The sequence below is a fragment of the Lissotriton vulgaris genome, chromosome 5 (assembly GCF_964263255.1).
Source record: "Lissotriton vulgaris chromosome 5, aLisVul1.2, whole genome shotgun sequence".
NCBI classification, from domain to species: Eukaryota; Metazoa; Chordata; class Amphibia; order Caudata; family Salamandridae; genus Lissotriton; species Lissotriton vulgaris.
The window spans coordinates 1,323,343,230-1,323,362,568 of NC_141693.1; the positions used below are offsets into that span (position 1 = coordinate 1,323,343,230).

A 19,339-nucleotide genomic window follows, 5' to 3' on the forward strand; every position below is an offset into this window, starting at 1 on the left:
TAATCGTCTGTTTCATCCACTGCCTTCACAACAAGAAGTCCTTAAACCTCCTTAAATGCTCATTACATTCCATTTTTCCTTCATTGTATTATTTTTATACTCCTTCCAGGTATTTACATGCTTTTATGGTCAATGTTTCTCATTCCTTTTCTTCTTTTAATTCTATTGCCCAGATTTTCCTTTTGTTATTATTTATAACTTTATTGCTTGTCCTATTCACCACAGTTTTCAATATTTTATACTTTTACTGTATTTTGTATTGACACCTTGTTTTCCTTTTTATATCAAATAAAATGTTCTTGAACTTAAAAGAAATAAGAGGGGATAATGGGCAGGCTGCCTGCTGTGCCTGTGACTTGAAAAGATGTCGGATAGCAAGCAGGGCACAAGTCTGGGTACACGCGGGATTACAAGGTGTAGAAGTCACATATGGTCTTCCATAGCTCACTGTGCTATTATCCTTGCAATGTGCTCCAACGTACACATGAGGGCTTAGGATCTGATGCCACTTATTGTGATGCCACTATGTGTAAAGTCGTGGCTTGTGATTTCACTTCTGGTGATGTCAATTCCTGTGATGTCACGCACCGTGATGTCATTTGTCATTTGCAAACTGCCTAACTAGGTGAGTCCCCCCACTTCTTTATTTAGGACTTGTGCCCTGATAGCAAGCCCCACAATATGTTGTGCTGTGGGATCCTTAGGCAGACATTGCCCTTCTTAGAATGAAATCTAATGTTCCCATGTCTCCATTGCAGGGATCGCTGGCCCAGCGTGCTGCTGAGCTGCTGGCATTCTGACGTCAGACTGTGTTTGCTTTCTTAGGTACACTGTTGTGTCAACAATAGTTTGCGTTCCAGAAACCTCGTGCCAGGATGGAGACTCCAGTGTGGGTTTTCCGCAAACAGAACAGGCCGTGAGTCACAGGCGGGCCTTGACATTGCTGCGGTATTGTTGCAGTGATTGGGCGTGCATCAAGCGCGCTGGCCTCTTGCACCGGCTGAAAGAGAGCACGTTGTGCATCATGTACTCTATGCATCTTGAAGTTCTTCGCCCGTTCTTCACATGCTCACAGCTGTAAGCTTCTTTTACATTGTGCATTACCAACATTAACGTCTACACTACAACAAAAGCCAAGCTTTTCCAAATGAACCTTTACTTATTTTTTTATAACATTTTTTTATGTAATGCGATTTTATACAGTGCAAACTTTACCTGAAGGTGCCAGAGCGCTTTACATAAGGATTTAGGATTACATGTTACATAAAAGATACAAACAGAAAAATTTGCAAATGTACAAGATGTAAAGTCACGTAAGGAGGAGATACAAACAGAAAGAAAAATTGCAAATGTACAAGATGTAAAGTCACTCAAGGAGGAGATACAAACAGAAAGAAAAATTGCAAATGTACAAGATGTAAAGTCACTCAAGGAGGAGCTACAAATGGATATACTCTGAGTCACATAGGACTGGTAGAGAGTACAAAGGTCTACTGCATATACTAGTGATTAGAGTTATATATATATATATATATATATATATATATATATATATATATATATATATATATATATATATATATATATATATATATATATATATATATATTCTCTACATAAACACATAGCAGATTTTTTAAGGTCAAGACCCCAAATAAAAACAGGAGAGCAAAGTTCCATTAGGTGGAGTCTGAGGGGGGACGCAGTCACAGCACCAAGGTAGGGTGGGAGGGATACCAGGGTATGGAGAAAAGGCAGAACAGAAAAGGGAAGAAACATTTGAGGATCGTCAAGGGGTAACGAGGGAATGGACAAGATGGCGGGTCAGGGTCCAGAAAAAAGCGTCCGAGAACTGCATCAAAATGGCGGCCAGGACAAAGGAAAAAGTAAAGAGGTCCATGAGAATCCTTGCTGGTTTGTTGACTGTTGGCTGGCGGTCACTGATGCTTTTCGTTGGGCCGCTTTATAAATCAAGAGTTGGATGTCCTGCAGTTCCCCTGCCTCGAGCTGTAGCTTAAAGGAGGCTTTCCCACTGTTGCCACGCTGCGCTCTCTACCGTGGCTGGAGAGCTCACCGGTCCGTCCAGCCATGCACCGCACACACTCGCTGCTTGCCCGGGAGCCCCCGTTACCTGCAGCACATTGGGGTGCCTCAGCCGCTGCAGCAGCACCATCTCCTTGAGGATCTTGTAGGAGGCCAGCCGGTAGCAGTCCCGGGCCGCCCCGTATTGCCGCAGGCAGCTCTCCTTGTCATGCCAGGTCCATGGTCTTCGCGCAGCCCAGCCCGGGGGGCTCCAGGGCCAGCCTCTGCTGATGTTTGGGGCACAGATGCTCGTCTTGGGGTTTCTCAGGTGATGAATTCAATCTGAACATTTCCACGATTATTCTCAGCTCCGGGTTAGGTCTCAGGTTACCTTCGAGGGTAACAGTCCCTCGAAGGTAAGGTGCCGGTTAGGTCTCAGGTTACCGAGCTGCAGGCTAAAGATCTGGTTATTCAGCCCAATGCTGCCTCAGACAGGCCGCTTGATACTAGTCTAGTTTCCATTTTGACGAGTGACTCCGTTTTGCTTTTTAGAGTGTGCAGGATCTTTTGAGCTTGATCAGGGCTTTAAGTGGGGTGAAAAAAAGTGTCTGGTCTCTAAGGGGTGTGGTCAGTGCAATTCATGGTGTGACACCTAAACTAAACTTCTATGATTCCCATAGTGTGCCACCCAACCAGTATTCTGTGGCCTCTCAGCTTCTCTGTTTGCAGGTAACTATGGAACACAACTGACATGCATCTAAAACGAGCCAGGACTATTGGCTTTGCCTGTGGTTGTTAGCTGTTTAAGATAAAGGAGTAACAACTATGATTTTGTAGTAAATAATATCCAAAATGTTCCAATTGTGAGTTTACCATTACTTGAGCCTGTGGAAGGGGTAGTGGTTTTAAGAGTGTCTCAGTCACTCCTGTTAGGTTCAATCCGTTAGACCGGTTTGTCCTTTTTAGCACCACATTGCCTGCATCCATGTATTTTACACTTGGGGCCACTGGAATTATGCGATCTTACGGCTGTAACGTTTACGAAATAATGGTTGTGTTTGCCACATAATTCTTCATCTGCTGCATAATCTGCAGTTTCCAGTGCAAAACTAAATTTCGTTTCCAGTTCACACAGATCAAAAGGTGCTACACTTGCAGTAATACTTGTCATGCAGTGGAAGGCTCTTTCTATTGCTTATTACTTGCATCAAAGTGTTAATGTGCAAGAACAGCCAAAATAAAGGGGTAGTAGTAACTATGTGCTGCATAATTTGCCTTTTCTTGACTCCTAGTTGAGTCAATCCTCATGCATAATTTGGCCTTATCCTGTTGCATAATTCCAGTGGCCCTACTTACACCTCATTTCTTTCTTAAATGCCCGGCTTTCGCTCTCTCCTGAATACACTACTTTGTATCTCCCTCACTTCAACACCCCCAAACACACATTGCACCCACTCACCTGCAAGCACTGCATTTTCTTTTACTTTCGCTTTATCAGTACTTTGACAATGATGTACCTCTTTCACACACATTTGCATAGAATTTTGCAACTGGAATACTTGATCATTGCTCTGTGCCCTCTGCATAGAGACCAAGGACTGAAGGATCATGGATTCTGAACATATTTGTGCCCACTGACAGCCACTGTGAGAGGCTCAACTCTATAGCACACAATCGTGGCCTTTAATAAATACCTGGAGGAGGCTCAGTTCAAAGTATTGCACTATAGAAGATTAATTTGCTACACGAACAAAATACAAAACAAGCATTTACAATGCAATGGTTTTGCCTTTGTTAAAGTTAGAGCTATTGTCATTGCTCTTGACATTACTTTTATTTATGTTTTTTTTAACATAAATAAATGGCATTGTCATTTACAATGCCAATAGCTTAATCTCTCGCAAATGCCACACACAAACACCCACAGAGAGCCCCACACACACACACACAGAGCCCCCCCACACACACAGAGCCCTCCACACACACACCCACACAGAGCCCCCCACACTAACCCACACAGAGCCCCCCCCCACACACTGCGAGCCCCCCCCCACACACTGCGAGTCCCTCCCCATACACACTGCGAGCCCCCCAACACACTGCGGGCCCCCCCCACACACACTGCAAACCCCCCCCACACACTGCAAACCCCCCCCCACACACTAAGTTTGGCGGACTGCCTGCGCTGTAAGCCTGATTGCCCCCGGACAACGTCGGGCGGGCTGCTAGTATTTGTATATAATGCTTATATTTACTTCTCGGTGTGTTATGTTTGGCTGTTTAATTTTCTAAAATGCTTATGTGCGTTCATCAGTTAAATAAACATGCAATTGTACGGCCTCTATGTATTCTCAGAACACAAAATAAATATGAATACCTATACGATGAGTGAAAAAGAAATGGAGAAATACAAACGGAAATATTACTAAAAGAATGTGCATAACACCGGGAGCCCTAATTATGATGGTACTGCTGGGGTGGGTCGAGGGTAGACTACAGGGTGCAGATTTCAGTATTTTCTAAGTACCCTCCGTGCTCTGGCCGATACATGTCTCGGAATGCCATGGAGCCGTAATTATGATGGTATTGGAGGGCGGGGTAGGAGGGGGGGGGGGGTAGGGTGCGAAGTACTTTCTAATTACCTTCCGAGGCAGAGTTTCATTTATATTTTTAACACCAGAGATTACGATGGCACCACTCGACAAGTCTTCCATTCTGCACGGTCTTTGCAGTTCTTAAAAATAAAAACACAGGAACACACATTTTTTAGACCCATTTAAATGCCCTAAATCTAGGACTTCAGGAAGCTGCCAGAGTCAAGTTCTTGGGTTCTGAATGCTGCAGTATGATCATGCTGCCTCAGCACTGCTTGTGAATCTTCAACACGTCTCGGAATACAAAATGTATTGCTCAATTAACGCCAGTGTTGCACAGGGCTTATTTTTCAGGGTCTGGAGTTCAGAGACATATGTCGAAAGAGGGGTTGGGCATTCAGATTGTACTAGTCATAGGCATAGGCAGTTTGAGTCCATGGGGCCAGATTACATGACAGAGGAGTCACCCATCATTCTTGCCATACCACCTGTTCATGCAGCACATGCATACCCACATATCCTGGCATCTCCCACTTGCGTGTTCACACGGGGCTGCCTTTCCCCGGCTAGCAGCCTGTGCCATTCATGAGCTCTGCATCGGCCATTGATCATGCTAGTTAAGAATAGCCTTTGATGGCTGTTGGATTTCTTTCTAAAGCCTTTAAACTAATTACTTGTTTCTCGGATCTTCACTCAAAACGAGGCAGCGGTAGGGGGGCGGGAACGGGAGCCGAGGCAGCGGTAGGGGGGCGGAAACAGGGCCGGGGAGACACAGAGAGCGAGGCAGCGGTAGGGGGGCGGGAACGGGAGCTGAGGCAGCGGTAAAAAGCAAAAAAAAAAGCAAGCACTCACCTGGACTTCTTCCGGGTGCCTTCAATGGCGGACCAGATTCGGGGGCGTTCTCGGCTTTTGGCTCACGTAGCGTGACGTCGCCAAAGCCAAAAATTCTCGGGAACGCCCCCGAATCTGGTCCGGCATTGACGGACAGGCCCATCTTCCAATGGCTAGCCTCCATTTATGGAGCTAGCCAATAGAAGACGGGGCCGTTCCTAACTCCAGTACAATACTCATTAGGTTTTCGCCTGCGCGAAAAAGCTGTGCAGAGCGCAGCTTTCGCCAGGCAAAACCTAAAAACGGCCTTGAAATGGCTAATGTTATCTGGGACCGTAAGATTAAGTTAAACATCAAATATAAATACGATCTAAATCACTGACCTGGATTACTTTAATGTTACATTTTGCAGAAATCGATCATCATCTTTATCAATAAATAAAGGTCATGAATATAAGGGACCTGTTTCAATGTCCGCTTTTAGTTGATACAGTGTCTGAGACCCGGAGGGACCCAGTCCACTTAAAGCCCTGAGCCTGGCACTTGGGTAAATCGTTGAGTATAATTTGCTGCCGCTGAATAGTGGTTTACGTTGGTGGAAACCTTTAACTCCAGTACCAATACCTGCCACTGATGTTCATTTTTCGAACCCTACAGGGATATGCTGAGACAGCCCACCTGATTTTGTGGGGAGTCACTAAGATTGAAAGTGCTTATTGACTCGACTATAAAAAGCACATTTTAAGTAAATGTTTTCATGTTCCACAAGCACTGCACCGCTTCACCTTTTCCAGCTTTGGAAAACCTGTCTTGTAAATATAATTATCTTATGTGATATCTTAAACAATACATGCTTCATCAAGAGTCAACAACTGACAATCGGTATGTAATTTGATTTAATTAAATAAATAAACACGGAGAGGACATTTGTATGCCTCCCTACTAAGGTATAATGATTTATTGAATACTAGCAACCCGTCCCGACGTTGTCCTGGTATGAATTGCAGCCGGCCAGTAGTATATTGTTTTGTAGGATTTTGTTTTGATAGCATTTCTTATCTGTGACAGGCCTGTGAAACGCTCCGATTCACAGTGCACTGCTGATGCACTTAAGAGTGCGCGTTCAGTAAGCATGGGCGAATTTTGCGAATCTCGCGTTCGCGAATTTTGCGGATTTGCGAACTCGCAATCCGCAAAATCCGCGAATTCTCGCAAATTTTTTTTTGTGTGTTCGCGCGGGTTTCTGCCAGTTCGCGAGGGTTTTGTACAATTTCGCAAACGCGAACTTACCTGTCGGGTCGCAAGTTTTGCGAACTTGTTGTTTCTACTTGTCCAGCCTGTTTGGGACACTCTTCTTCATCACTGCCACTCTCTGTCACCACTGCCACTCTCTGACTACTCATGCCACCCTCTGGCCCACCCATGCCACCCTCTGTTTCATCACAGCACCCTCTGGTTGTCCAGTGTACATTATTGTGGCAAAGCAAAGCACACCTTCCCTGCCTCAAGTGACCTGAATTAATTTGGGGCTGATTAATGTGTCACAGAATATTTTTTTAGCTGGCACCTACTTCCTTAGTGCTTCCTGATTAGTGATCTTTTGCACTTGCTAAGTGCTTTCATTGTTGCAAAATTAGTTACAACACCTGCCCTGCCCCAACTGACAATAATGAATTAGGGGCTGATTAATGTGTCACTGGATTTGAACTTCCAGCCTGGCTCCTGCTTGTCTGCCTTAGCTGTAATTCAGGACCTTTGTGTAACTATTCTGAGGGTCAGAGCAGGGTCACATAATAGTTGCAAGTAGGCAACTGAACTCTGGAGGGGCCCCTCAGGAAGCACTACAGGAAATGGCTACTAATGATGAGCCTGAACTTTTGAACCTGGTAAGTAGTTTCAGTTTTGCTAAGATCGTATTTCTGCAATTTAGCGCTTATTCGCGGGGCGCGAAGTTGAACTGGGAAGCCGCGAACTCACACGAACAGTGCGAGCAAGCCATAAAATCCGCTGCTCGCTGATTTGAGGATTTTGCAGGAAATTCGCGAATCTCGCGGATTGCGAATTTACCGAAAATCCGCAAAATCCGCGAGCGGAACGGATTTTCCGCCCATGCTTAGCGTTCAGTAGTGTGTGAACTCGAGTTTCCCAACTTTATTTTTCCTTGCAATATTATATAGCGCGAACTCAACAACATGGCATGAGCACAATTTACATTCTAGAAGAACACATTCATTTATGGTAGGCATGGGGAGACAAGGCGATTTGCCTGGAATCACAGGATGTTGAGCTGATGCCGAGATTCGAACGTAGCTCCCCAGCTCTAAAATACGCAATTCTAGAACTTGTGGCGGGAGGTGTGTCTAAAACTGTATGTCGGTGCTGGCCATCAATGAGAGAGACCTGTGCATGTTTCAAATGGGTGGTGAAAAAATATGAGTATGTTGCTGGAGATGTGGGCCGCCGTGCCACCAATGTAGGGTAATAGGGTAAACCCCTATTATTCCGCAGCTTTCTTTCCGCATACCATCACTCCGCATACTTTCATTACGAAAGTACCATGACTCCGCAATGCCATTATAACGCATGGCATTACATTTTATATGCTTTTACCACGCATACATTTACAACAAAATTCGTTGTAAATGCATGAATGGTAAAAGCATGTTTTTAAAAAAATGTTTGGATAAGGTAAGTATGGGTAAAGGGGTATATGTTTTGTGGTACTGAGGTATATGTTTTGGGATTTTTGGGTATTTTAAGGGTTCAGAAATAGTTTTGGGTTATGGGGTACAGGGGTAGTTTTAGGGTTTAGGTATGGGTTTTGGGGTAGAGGGGTATTTTTAGGGTTCAGGGATAGGTTTGGGTTTTGGGGTATAGGGGTATTTTTAGGGTTCAGGGGTAGGTTTGGGTTTTGGGGTACAGGGTTATTTTTAGGGTTCAGGGCTAGGTTTGGGTTTTGGGGTAGAGGGGTATTTTTAGGGTTCAGGGATAGGTTTGGGTTTTGGGGTATAGGGGTATTTTTAGGGTTCAGGGGTAGGTTTGGGTTTTGGGGTACAGGGTTATTTTTAGGGTTATGGGGTAGGTTTGGGTTTTGGGGTACAGGGTTATTTTTTAGGGTTCAGGGCTAGGTTTGGGTTTTGGGGTACAGGGGTATTTTTAGGGTTCAGGGCTAGGTTTGGGTTTTGGGGTACAGGGGTATTTTTAGGGTTCAGGGGTAGGTTTGGGTTTTGGGGTACAGGGGTATTTTTAGGATTCAGGGGTAGGTTTGGGTTCTGGGGTACAGGGGTATTTTTAGGGTTCAGGGCTAGGTTTGGGTTTTGAGGTACAGGGGTATTTTTAGGGTTCAGGGGTAGGTTTGGGTTTTGGGGTACAGGGGTATTTTTAGGGTTCAGGGCTATGTTTGTGGTACAGTGGTATTTTTAGGGTTAAGGGGTAGGTTTGGGTTTTGGGGTACAGGGGTAGGTTTGGGTTTTGAGGTACAGGGGTTGGTTTGGGTTTTGAGGTACAGGGGTATTTTATAGGGTTTAGGGCTAGGGCTAGGTTTGGGTTTTGGGGTACAGTGTTATTTATAGGGTTCAGGGCTTGGTTTGGGTTTTGGGGTACAGTGGTATTTATAGGGTTCAGGGCTAGGTTTGGGGGTACAGGGGTATTTTTAGGGTTACGGGTAGGTTTGGGTTTTGAGGTACAGGGGTATTTATAGGGTTAGGTTTGGGGGTACAGGGGTATTTTTAGGGTTTAGGGGTAGGTTTGGGTTTTGGGGTACAGGGTATATTTATAGGGTTAAGATGGGTTCGTGTTTAAGGGTGTTGGGGTATTTTAAGGAGTAAGGGTGGGTTATGATTATGGGGTGCAGGGGTATTTAAAGGGAGCAGGGTGGGATTAGCACACGATATGAGACATGGCATGAAGGGCGGAACGTACCACACGCCCCCAGCGTTTGTCACGCCCCCCAGCACACGCCCACAAGGGACTACTTTGCTGGTACGGTTCTTTTTCCTTTTAAATGTATATGGTGGGCATCTGCATAGCCTATGTGCTTCTGCTGCAACTGCCCTTTCCAACGCTGTATTGGGTGTTGTGATTGGTGCTGTGGTTCCTGAGATTACCCGCCTCAAAGGTTTGGGCTCTCCCTTTATTATATTAGTATGGATATCCGAAAGAAATCATAGTTCTACATAATTTTATTTGAAGCCCAGACTCTGAGGAAACCGGATCACTCAAGTATTGTATCGTTGTGAGTGGTGCTAACTGAGCTCACAGGATTTCTTTAGGGCACTCTCTCTAATAGTAGAGAATTTAAGACGTTTGACCAGATTATACATTTGTACTCAAATGTTGTCTTTAGTGCCAGACAGTCTTTGGGACCTCCTGGCCAGGGTCCCGCTCTCCGCCCAAGCATCTCCGACATAGCCTTGCCTGCCACTGCCCTAGACACCTCTCTCCTGGTAGGTGTTCAAGGCCCTCCTCCACCTGCAGGCCTGCGCCTCATCCCTGGTGCTCCAGTGGGAGAGCCTTGCTCTTCTGCTGCTCCACTTCTGCCTGTTTGCCTCTGTTGTGCCCCGTTTTCTGTTGTGGTGTATTTTCCTGTCTTTACTGCTTTTTCCACTTTCCTACTGTTTTTTTCACTGTAATTTCTGTGCCTGTTTTTGTCTGCTCTTCGTTTTTGTCTGCCTCCCAGCTGTGCTGCCCCCCCTGCCCTATTTAATGCCGGCTGCTGTGGGGCTGCACGCGTGCCGCTGGCGCACCAAAGGCAAGCCCTCCTGCGCCCGACCGTGACAAGCGCCAGGAACCCCTTCATCTCCCACCATCCATCGCTACGACGCAGCCACCCTCCTCGCACTCGACCCCAGAAGGAGCAACACCTGCCAGCAGGCCATGCCGAGCACCACTCGCGGACAGTTCTCCTGCCATCATTGCCACCATACCTTCACCACCTCACGCACCCACATGGCCACACCCTCCACAACGAACGCCAACACCACAGAAGCCCTGAAATGCATCCTCCTCAATGTACGCTCCCTGCACACACGCCATAGAGATCTGGTAGCTCCTCGACACCCACTCACCAGATGTCGCATTCTTCCCAGAAACTTGGACAACCGCCGCCTCTGCCCCCGACATCGCCACCGCCATCCCTGACAGATACCAGATCCAGGGAAGGACAGCCCCAACCGCCCAGGGGGAGATCTAGCCATCACACACAAGAGCTCCCTCCGACTCTCCACCACCAGCGGCGGGGACTACACCACTGAACACGTACACTTCCAGATCCAGACAAGCCTTAGAACCACTCTTCACGGCACCCTCGCCAATAGACCCCCTGGACCTCACCATCACCGACCTCCTTGCCCCCCACGCCATCTCCTCCATGGACTACAAACTCATTGGAGACCTGAACTTCCACCTCGACAACCTCCCCTACCACATCTCCGCCGCCCTCCTGGACAAGCTCGCCAACATCGGACTGAAACAGCTCGTCACCACACCTACCCACAAGGTAGGACACACCCTGGACCCCATCTTTGCAGAAGGTAACAACATCCACTTCAAGCCACACCAAGCGACCCCCATGACGAACCACCACTGTGTACACTTCCGCGTCGAAAAACCCACACCGCCCAAACCTGCACCGCACCCTCCCAGAAGGAACTGGAGCAAAGTCACTGAGGAGCAGCTCAACTCTACCCTCAACTGAGCCCCCTCCCCACCACCTCGACCAGCGCCAACCTCACAGCCAAGGAACTCCACAAATGGATCTCCATCTGTGCAGACGAGCTCCCACCCCTACTTAACCCCGACAGACAGTGCCCCAGGAAGGCCACTTGGTTCACCACAGACCTCCAAGAATCCAGACGCACCTGCAGATGCCTCGAGAAGAACTGGAGAAACAGCAAAACGCCTGAAGATCGCACCACCTACAAAAACGCCATGACAGAACACCACCAACGCATCAGATCCACCAAATGGACCTTCATCCAAAACAAGATCCTCGCCAACTCCAGCAACGAAAAGGAACTTTTTAGCATCATCCAGGAATTCACCAAGCCCCCCAGTGAAACCACGGATAACACCCCTTCCCAGGACCTCTGCAACAAGCTTGGATCCTACTTCCATCTAAAAATCAAGGGCCTCTACGACAACATCGACAAGACGCCTGACCCTGAAACCACATCCTTCTCCAGCAACACCAGCCAGCCCACCATCTCCTCCTAGACCCCAGTCAACACTGAACACACTACCTCAACAATGAAAGGCATCCACTCGGGAGCCCCCACAGACCCCTGTCCCCCACACATCTTCCACAGAGCTGCCACCGCTCCAGAACTATGACAGTCAACGCCACCTTCAAGACCAGCATCTATCCCGATGACCAGAAATGCGCAGACGCCAGACCCCTGCTCAAGAAGCCCTCGGCAGACCCCATGGACCTCAAGAACTACCGACCCACCTCCCTCCTCCCGTTCACGGCCAAAGCACTGAGAAGACGTCAATGCCCAGCTGACCAGATTCATTAAAGAAAATTCCATCCTCGAACCCTCCAAATCTGGATTCCGCAGCAACCACAGCACCAAAACCGCTCTACTAGCCGCCACAGACGATATCGGCACACTACTCGACCAAGGACATAATTCAATTCTTCACACTACGAATCTCCAAATAGGGCTTTACTTTTCAGAAATAAATGGCTTCAGGTCCCAAATGATCCCTATCACCTGTTGGGTCCCCCAGGGCTCTATACGGTCTCCTGCAATCTTCAGCCTCTACATGAAGTCGCTTTGTGCTCTACCAATACACAGTTGCTAAACAACAGTACTTGAAATTCTCCTCTGACATCCAGTGCCTCGAACTGCTGCCTGCTGCACATCAGTTATCCAGACCTGTTCAGCGCCTACCTGAAGCTCAACCCAACCAAGACAGAATTCCTATTATTTGCAAAAAACAGAATAAACCTGGCCCAATTACGTGAACCTGATGGCCTCGGACACAAACTATCTCCAAATGACAAGTCACTTGGCTTCAACCTAGGCACCAATTGCACCCTGAAGGAGTACATTTCCAAAAAACACAAAGACAACCTGGTACCAACCCTCTCTTCTAAAGAAAGTGAAATTATTTCTTCCCAAAAGCAGTTCCACAACTGCTGTTTATGCCTACAGCCTACAGCCTCTTGCATCTTGATGGTGGTAATTCTCTGCTCTATTGCCTCCCAGGCTTCACGCTGGCCCTGCATAAGTGCATCCTACATGTTGCAGCATGTCTACTCCATAGCCTGAAGGAATATGGCCACCTCCCTCCATCCTGATGCAATTCCACTGACTCCCCTTGCTAGCCAGCACATTTTCAAAACTAGCTGCATCATTTACGGAGCTATCGCGACCAGCACCCATGCTTATCTTGCAGCCAAGCTCACAATCTCTGGCGATTGGCAGCACACCCGCAGCCAGAACGCCACCTAACTGCAGACTAAGTGTAAAAAAGAAAAAGCAAAACAGCAGGTTTTTTCCATGCAAGCATCTAAGATAGTGAATTGTACAATGCTCCGGAACGTGGCAATGGGTATAGGTGTATGGCGCCACTGGGCAGAATCACACAGTTAAACTTGGATCTCTCTATTGGCTTGGACGATGCTGCAGAGTGTGGAGAACCACCAACCTCCACAGACAGAAGCCTCAGCTAGCACAAAGTGGAATTCACTCCCCAGCACAATTCTAAATACAGTTTTAACACCAACAAGCAATTGGTAATGTATCACACAGTAAAACACCAGTGTAAACATTTTATGTTCTTCTTTTCTTTTTATTCATGTAGGCTTCCACATCAGCTCTCAAGAGCCAACACGTGTTTCGTTGTGCACGGGATGTTGTCCCGCGACTTCCTCAAGGCTAGATATTCCGTGTAGCACTCCTTTGAATTGTGGTGATAATTCCGGACCACAATGGGTTTCTATTGCCAGCGGCGTCTCGTATGTATAATTCTGTGTTCTTTTAAGACTTCGTATTCAGGTTTCTCCGTGTCTCGCATCTATAAGTCACGCCGCTCTCATGTCCACCGAGTACGGCAACATCTAAGATAGGGAATTGCATTCCATCTCCATCTGGACTACCAAAACGCTGTTCCAATTCAAGGAGGAGTTGCAGACCTCTTTAATGAGCACTGTATCCCAGCGCATTACCCAAGCACAGTACACCTACTTCTCCTATCACTTTTTTACTTGATTGCTCGAATTTGACCCCGTACATGCTCCGATGCTTTCTGGCTAGGTTTTGTGCTATAGCAATTCCATATACATACAAAGCTACATTTTCACGCTGGTGGGCACACAACTTCCCTTAGGGGTTGGCAAATTCCATTCCGCTCGCGGAACTTGCGAAATCTTGGCATTTTCACATTCCGCCCAGTAAGCGAAAATGGCAAAACTTCCGCGATCCGCGGCGGAACGAAATTGTATTGCACAAACGGTGGATAAATATGCAGGGCAGGATTCTTTCTGGCACAGTGCTCCTGTCACAAAAATAAACCTCAACAGGAAGCACTTACAGATATAAATAAAGCAGGTGCCAGAGTTTAAGCTCAAATTCAGTAACTCATTAATCAGCCCCAAAAAATCGCGAGCTTTGTCGAGGCTGGGCAGGTGTGCGTTCTCCCCATATCTACCCTCGAAAATTAGCTGTGATGCTTGATGGAGGCATTTGCATCCTTGACTTTCACGAGCGCAATCCCCGTGCAGTTCCTGTGACCAGAACCTTCTTTCTCCTCATCTGCTGCTCTGATCGGTCTCTGACCTTTTATAAACACAAGAGAGGCATGTGAACTCGCAAAGAAGCTCAGCCCCCGAAATCCCCGCGAGCACGAGAAATTCCGCGTGCTTGTGGAGTTTTTTGCCGTTTCGTGAAATTATGCGAAAGGCAATTTCGCAAATTCCGCCCACCTCCCAGGGCCCTGCATGTATGTAACAAAGACCCTCCTTTCTAGACAAAATGCTATATTTGTCTGGCATTGACAAAGCATTCACCCCGCTCGCTTCCAATACTTTTATATGTGCTATGTCAACAGGAGAAAATGGAGTTCATAAAGAGGCTGGGGCTTGGATCGTTGATGTTTGGGGAGAGGTGAGAGGTTCCGGTGCAGCCGGGAAAGGTGTACTTCCTAATGAGGACATTGTGGGGAAAGGTAAATAATTAAATTCTTTGTCGCAGCAGTCTTCTTTGGCTGACTGGGTAAAATACATTTTCTTTCACTTTGCTACAGTCCATCAGAAAAGGACTGGCAACCAAAATAGACCTGCAGTGCCATTCTCATGTTGCTTTAAGCACAAATAGCTAGTGAATCTGGCCTCCTGCTGAACTGAGGGGTGGGTGGGGAGAGGAGGGGAGTGTAAGCATGGGAAGAAGGGGCCTAAGGTTATACTTTTACTACCTGATCTGTTACAGTGCCAAGTGCATTATTTATTTACAGGAAGAAAATTGCTCCACAGCATGGCCGCCCTTGTGGAAAACATCCACCTTCCTGTATCCCTGCACTTAAAAGCCTTGTATTTCTGCTTTAGAATCTTTTTTTTTGTGTCCTTATTGAAAAGGAAACATATTTGTGTTATTTCTTGCAGGCAATCACCTGGCAGTGTTCCTGCGACAAGAAGATGGCCCCACCGGAGTCACCCAGTTCCCAGAACACAGCCCATTCCGTATTTGACAAATTTCTTTTGGCCAGAAGCTGTGAGGAGACACTTGGGACTTTCCAGGAGCTCTGCCGATGTCTGGACCTGCAACCAGAACCAGATGGACAACTCCAGTTCTACCAAAAACTCAAATCCCGGCTCAACTACTGGAAGGCAAAAGCCATGTGGACCAAGTTAGACAAAAAAGCTAGTCACGTTGTCTACAACCAGGCCACGCCCTGTGCAAAAACCAGGGTAAGGAAGACAGGAGTGTGGGAGACAAACGCAGACAAATCCAGAGTGGGATAGGGGTAGAATTGACAAGAAGCGACTGTGAAAGTGCCAAAGATAATATAAGGGCAAAGCACATGCAGGGACTGGTGTAAAACCATAGGAAATTGGGTATGGGACAATATCAGAGTACCGAACCTATCTTGTAAGTGGTGTAACCAGAGCTGGTCCGTATCAATATTTGCTTAAACAGGGCCAAAGCAATCCCAGTCATTGAACAGTTGTTGAGCCAGGGTAAAGAGGAAATAGTGTGTTTAATAAGGAATGTGTATGTGGTAAACAGTGTGGTTTGAATAAAGGAGAATAAAAAAGGCTGGGCTCGGCATGGGGATAATATTAGACTAATGAAGGTGGTGTCACACCTAGGGCTCTTTGGAACAGCTCAATGGAGTGGATGAGACTGGGGCAGAGAGAGTGCTGGCTTGAAATAAGATCCAAAACAACAATGGGAGAGGTAGGGAGATTCAAAGACACTCTCCCAGTCCCCGGTTAGATACAAATAAACAAAAACAGAGACCTCAGATCGGTCTCAAAAAAGCCACAGAGACGGAGCGAGATAAGAATCACACACCCACTTTGGGTGGATAGGAAAGCCCTCACACACCGACCTAGTCAGTGTCATGCTTCATCACCAGGCCCCACCAAAGAGGCCGAGTGCCTCTTCGGTGTGCTGCGACGCCAGAAAGACTGCGGGGCTGGTTGTGTGAGAAGGGCGTGCTGTGAGGGTAGCTAAAATTAAAAGTGCCTAAAAGGGTATCAGTAAAAAAAGTTTAATGAGTGATCCCTAAGACACAAGTGAAGAGTATTATGTGTCTGAATTTAGCTGCCAAGGTTTAAGGATTGGTTAAATTCAGAAAAAATACTTAAGTCAGTCAACATGTTTCTGCCATATGGGTGGTTTCAATTTACCAAGACATTCGTCAGGACTAAACCCCGGCGGTATGGACTCTCTAATCGTCCACCCTGACCTGGGGACGTGAAAGTGAAAATCTTAAAAAGGTGAAAAAAGTGCTTAGAAAAGGTGGAAGAGCGGGTCGCTCATTCCGAAAAATGCTCCAAATGATGGAGTATCTCAGCACTTTAAAACAGGGCGCTACTTGCACCATTGGTCTCGGGAGGGGGGTTGGAGCGTGCCTGGCACATCGCCCTCAACGCTCTCAGCCCGCTGTGAACCTGGGTATCGCCTCAAAACCGGACCCCGATCCGGTTTTGAGGAGATACCCAGGTTCACAGCGGGCTGAGAGCGTTGAGGGCGATGTGCCAGGCACGCTCCAACCCCCCTCCCGAGACCCATGGTGCAAGTAGCGCCCTGTTTTAAAGTGCTGAGATACTCCATAATTTGGAGCATTGTTCGGAATGAGCGTCCCGCTCTTCCACCTTTTCTAAGCACTTTTTTCACCTTTTTAAGATTTTCACTTTCACGTCCCCAGGTCAGGGTGGACGATTAGAGAGTCCATACCGCCGGGGTTTAGTCCTGACGAATGCCTTGGTAAATTGAAACCACCCATATGGCAGAAACATGTTGACCGACTTAAGTATTTTTTCTGAATTTAACCAATCCTTAAACCATGGCAGCTAAATTCAGACACATAATACTCTTCACTTGTGTCTTAGGGATCACTCATTAAACTTTTTTTACTGATGCCCTTTTAGGCACTTTTAATTTTAGCTACCCTCACAGCACGCCCTTCTCACACAACCAGCTCCGCAGTCTTTCTGGCGTCGCAGCACACCGAAGAGGCACTCAGCCTCTTTGGTGGGGCCCGGTGATGAAGCATGACACTTACTAGGTCGGTGTGTGAGGGCTTTCCTATCCACCCAAAGTGGGTGTGTGATTCTTATCTATCTCGCTCCGTCTCTGTGGCTTTTTTGAGACCGATCTGACCTCTCTGTTTTTGTTTATTTGAAATAAGATCCTTCATTTGAACTTTTGGGTTAAGATGCTGGTAAAATTGGGGTATGGGTTTAGAAAAAGATTAAGACAACATTCTGGACTGCTGGAACTAGAGTAAGCCTAGAACAGAAAACGGGCCTGTTCTGTAACTCTGGAATAGGAGGACACAACAGGTGCGGGTTGAGAGAAACCAGGGGCTGGGCAGGAACAGTCTGATTCGGAGGTCAGGATCTGGTGACATAAACTGGGTCTAGACTGTAATATCAAAATTAGGAACACATTTGCGGGATCAGGGCCCTAATTTTTAGGCATATCTCTTTTATTAGGTTTCTAGGCATACATAAAAGCGTACTTTGCTCAGATGATATGTCGACAACCCTTAAATCAGAGTACCACTTTGAAATAGCAATTCCCCACCATCCTCACCCCTCAGGACTACAACGAATGTCCAGCATATTCTGGGTTAACTTAGAACTGTTGATTATCGTGCCCCATAGAAACAAGACCCCCTCCCTTTCGCCCTCCAACCAACTCTTCCTGCAGCAGCTCCAGTGCTCACTTATAATGGAACAGATTTGGGGATCGCCAACGTGATGGGAAAGCGAACTAAGAATACCCCTGGGGTAAAAAATAAAAAAGTGTCTCCCAAACTGATTCAGATGTATTCTGTGAGTCTAGTAAGGCTGCAGTCAGTTACTCCGTTGCTAAGATAGTCCATAGTAGTGAATATCTGCTGTCTAGAAAGCTGTCGCTCAGTTCATATTATTACTGAATTGGTGTAGCCAGGAGGTGGGGGGTCTAAAGCCCAGTATTATAGAAAATAAGTTTGCTTGTAGCTGATATCCCAGGATTTCTTTCATAGCTGCCAAGATTTCGACCCCAAAGATCTTAGTTTGCAGGTAATCCTCCCAGGTATGGTTTAAATCTCCCTGCAGTCCACATCCCCTTCAGCATAGTGCAGGTGCCCCAGCTGCTGATGGCTCTCAATAGCTCTCCTGTGTGCAAACCAACCTACTAAATTAGAAGCTTTTGCTTGGATGAATTAATATATGTAAACAAAAAAATTGCATGAAGAGAAAGTATGCATTTTCAAAACTCATAAGCTGATGTTACAAAAATTGTAAAATTTCCGAAATATATTTAAAATTGATATTTGAGTAAGAAATCATGCACAATGGGAGAGACTTATTACTTATCGTTTTACCTATGTGCTGGGGCATTGCAGCTGTGGCTCCTATGTATTATGCATGTAGAGGCTTTCCACATTCACAACGCCTTTTTAACATTAATGCTGACAACTATGCCCGAAGAGCTGAGGGGATCACTGCTGGTACTCTTGCATATGGTGCCCACTAATTTCTATTGCCTGCTATGGTCGCTTTTACAAAATTAATAATATTATTAGCTCCAGGCGATTCTCATTGACTGGAAGTAGCTCTCATGAAATAAATGGTTGGAGACCCCTGGCATGGTGTACTTGTACCTGAATAAAAGTTCATGAGTTTAGTGAAATGTCAAGACCAGTCAAATGCTATTTTACAGTGTGCTTCTCTACGTGTTAGGATATCCTTTTGAAAATCCATTACATTGGTCCCCAGAAAGGGTAGTCTGGCCTGACCTGAGGGGATGAGAGTGTGTAATAGCTGCATGCCACAGAATGTTGTAAAAAGTAGTGCCTCAACCCTAGTCTATCCTGCAAATTTCACAAACTTTTGTTCGGAGGATAGGTCTCTAGTAGCTGACCCACATGTTTTGGGTGTAGTATCCAGAGCCACAGGTGTGTGTAGTGGAAACACCCATCCTCGTCTAAGTGAAATTTTGTTTGTAGGCCTCAAATGATATTCTCTCTTGGTTCTTGGACATATCCTTGACAGTTACGCTTTCTCCTGCTTTCCAACTATACAAACAACCCGGATACAGGTTAGGAGCAAAGGTGTCATTGTGTTGTACAGGAGTGTGGGGCGATAGGTAGAAAACAAATGCCTGAATACTAAATTTGGTTATCTCATGCCTGCATTGTGATGTTTGTGGGGGTACTCTGGTACACATTGC

At 46.4% G+C, this 19,339-nt stretch overlaps 1 protein-coding gene across 1 annotated transcript in view; it reads left to right on the plus strand.

Moving 5' to 3' along the window:
* LOC147712542 (F-actin-monooxygenase MICAL1-like) overlaps positions 1-19,339 on the plus strand; it is a 372,964-nt gene that overhangs the window by 74,259 nt on the left and 279,366 nt on the right. The window contains exon 2 of the mRNA XM_086923247.1: positions 15,052-15,357. Coding sequence (XP_086779373.1) covers positions 15,085-15,357 — 273 coding nt within the window. The 5' untranslated portion in view covers positions 15,052-15,084. The remainder of the gene's footprint in view (positions 1-15,051; positions 15,358-19,339) is intronic.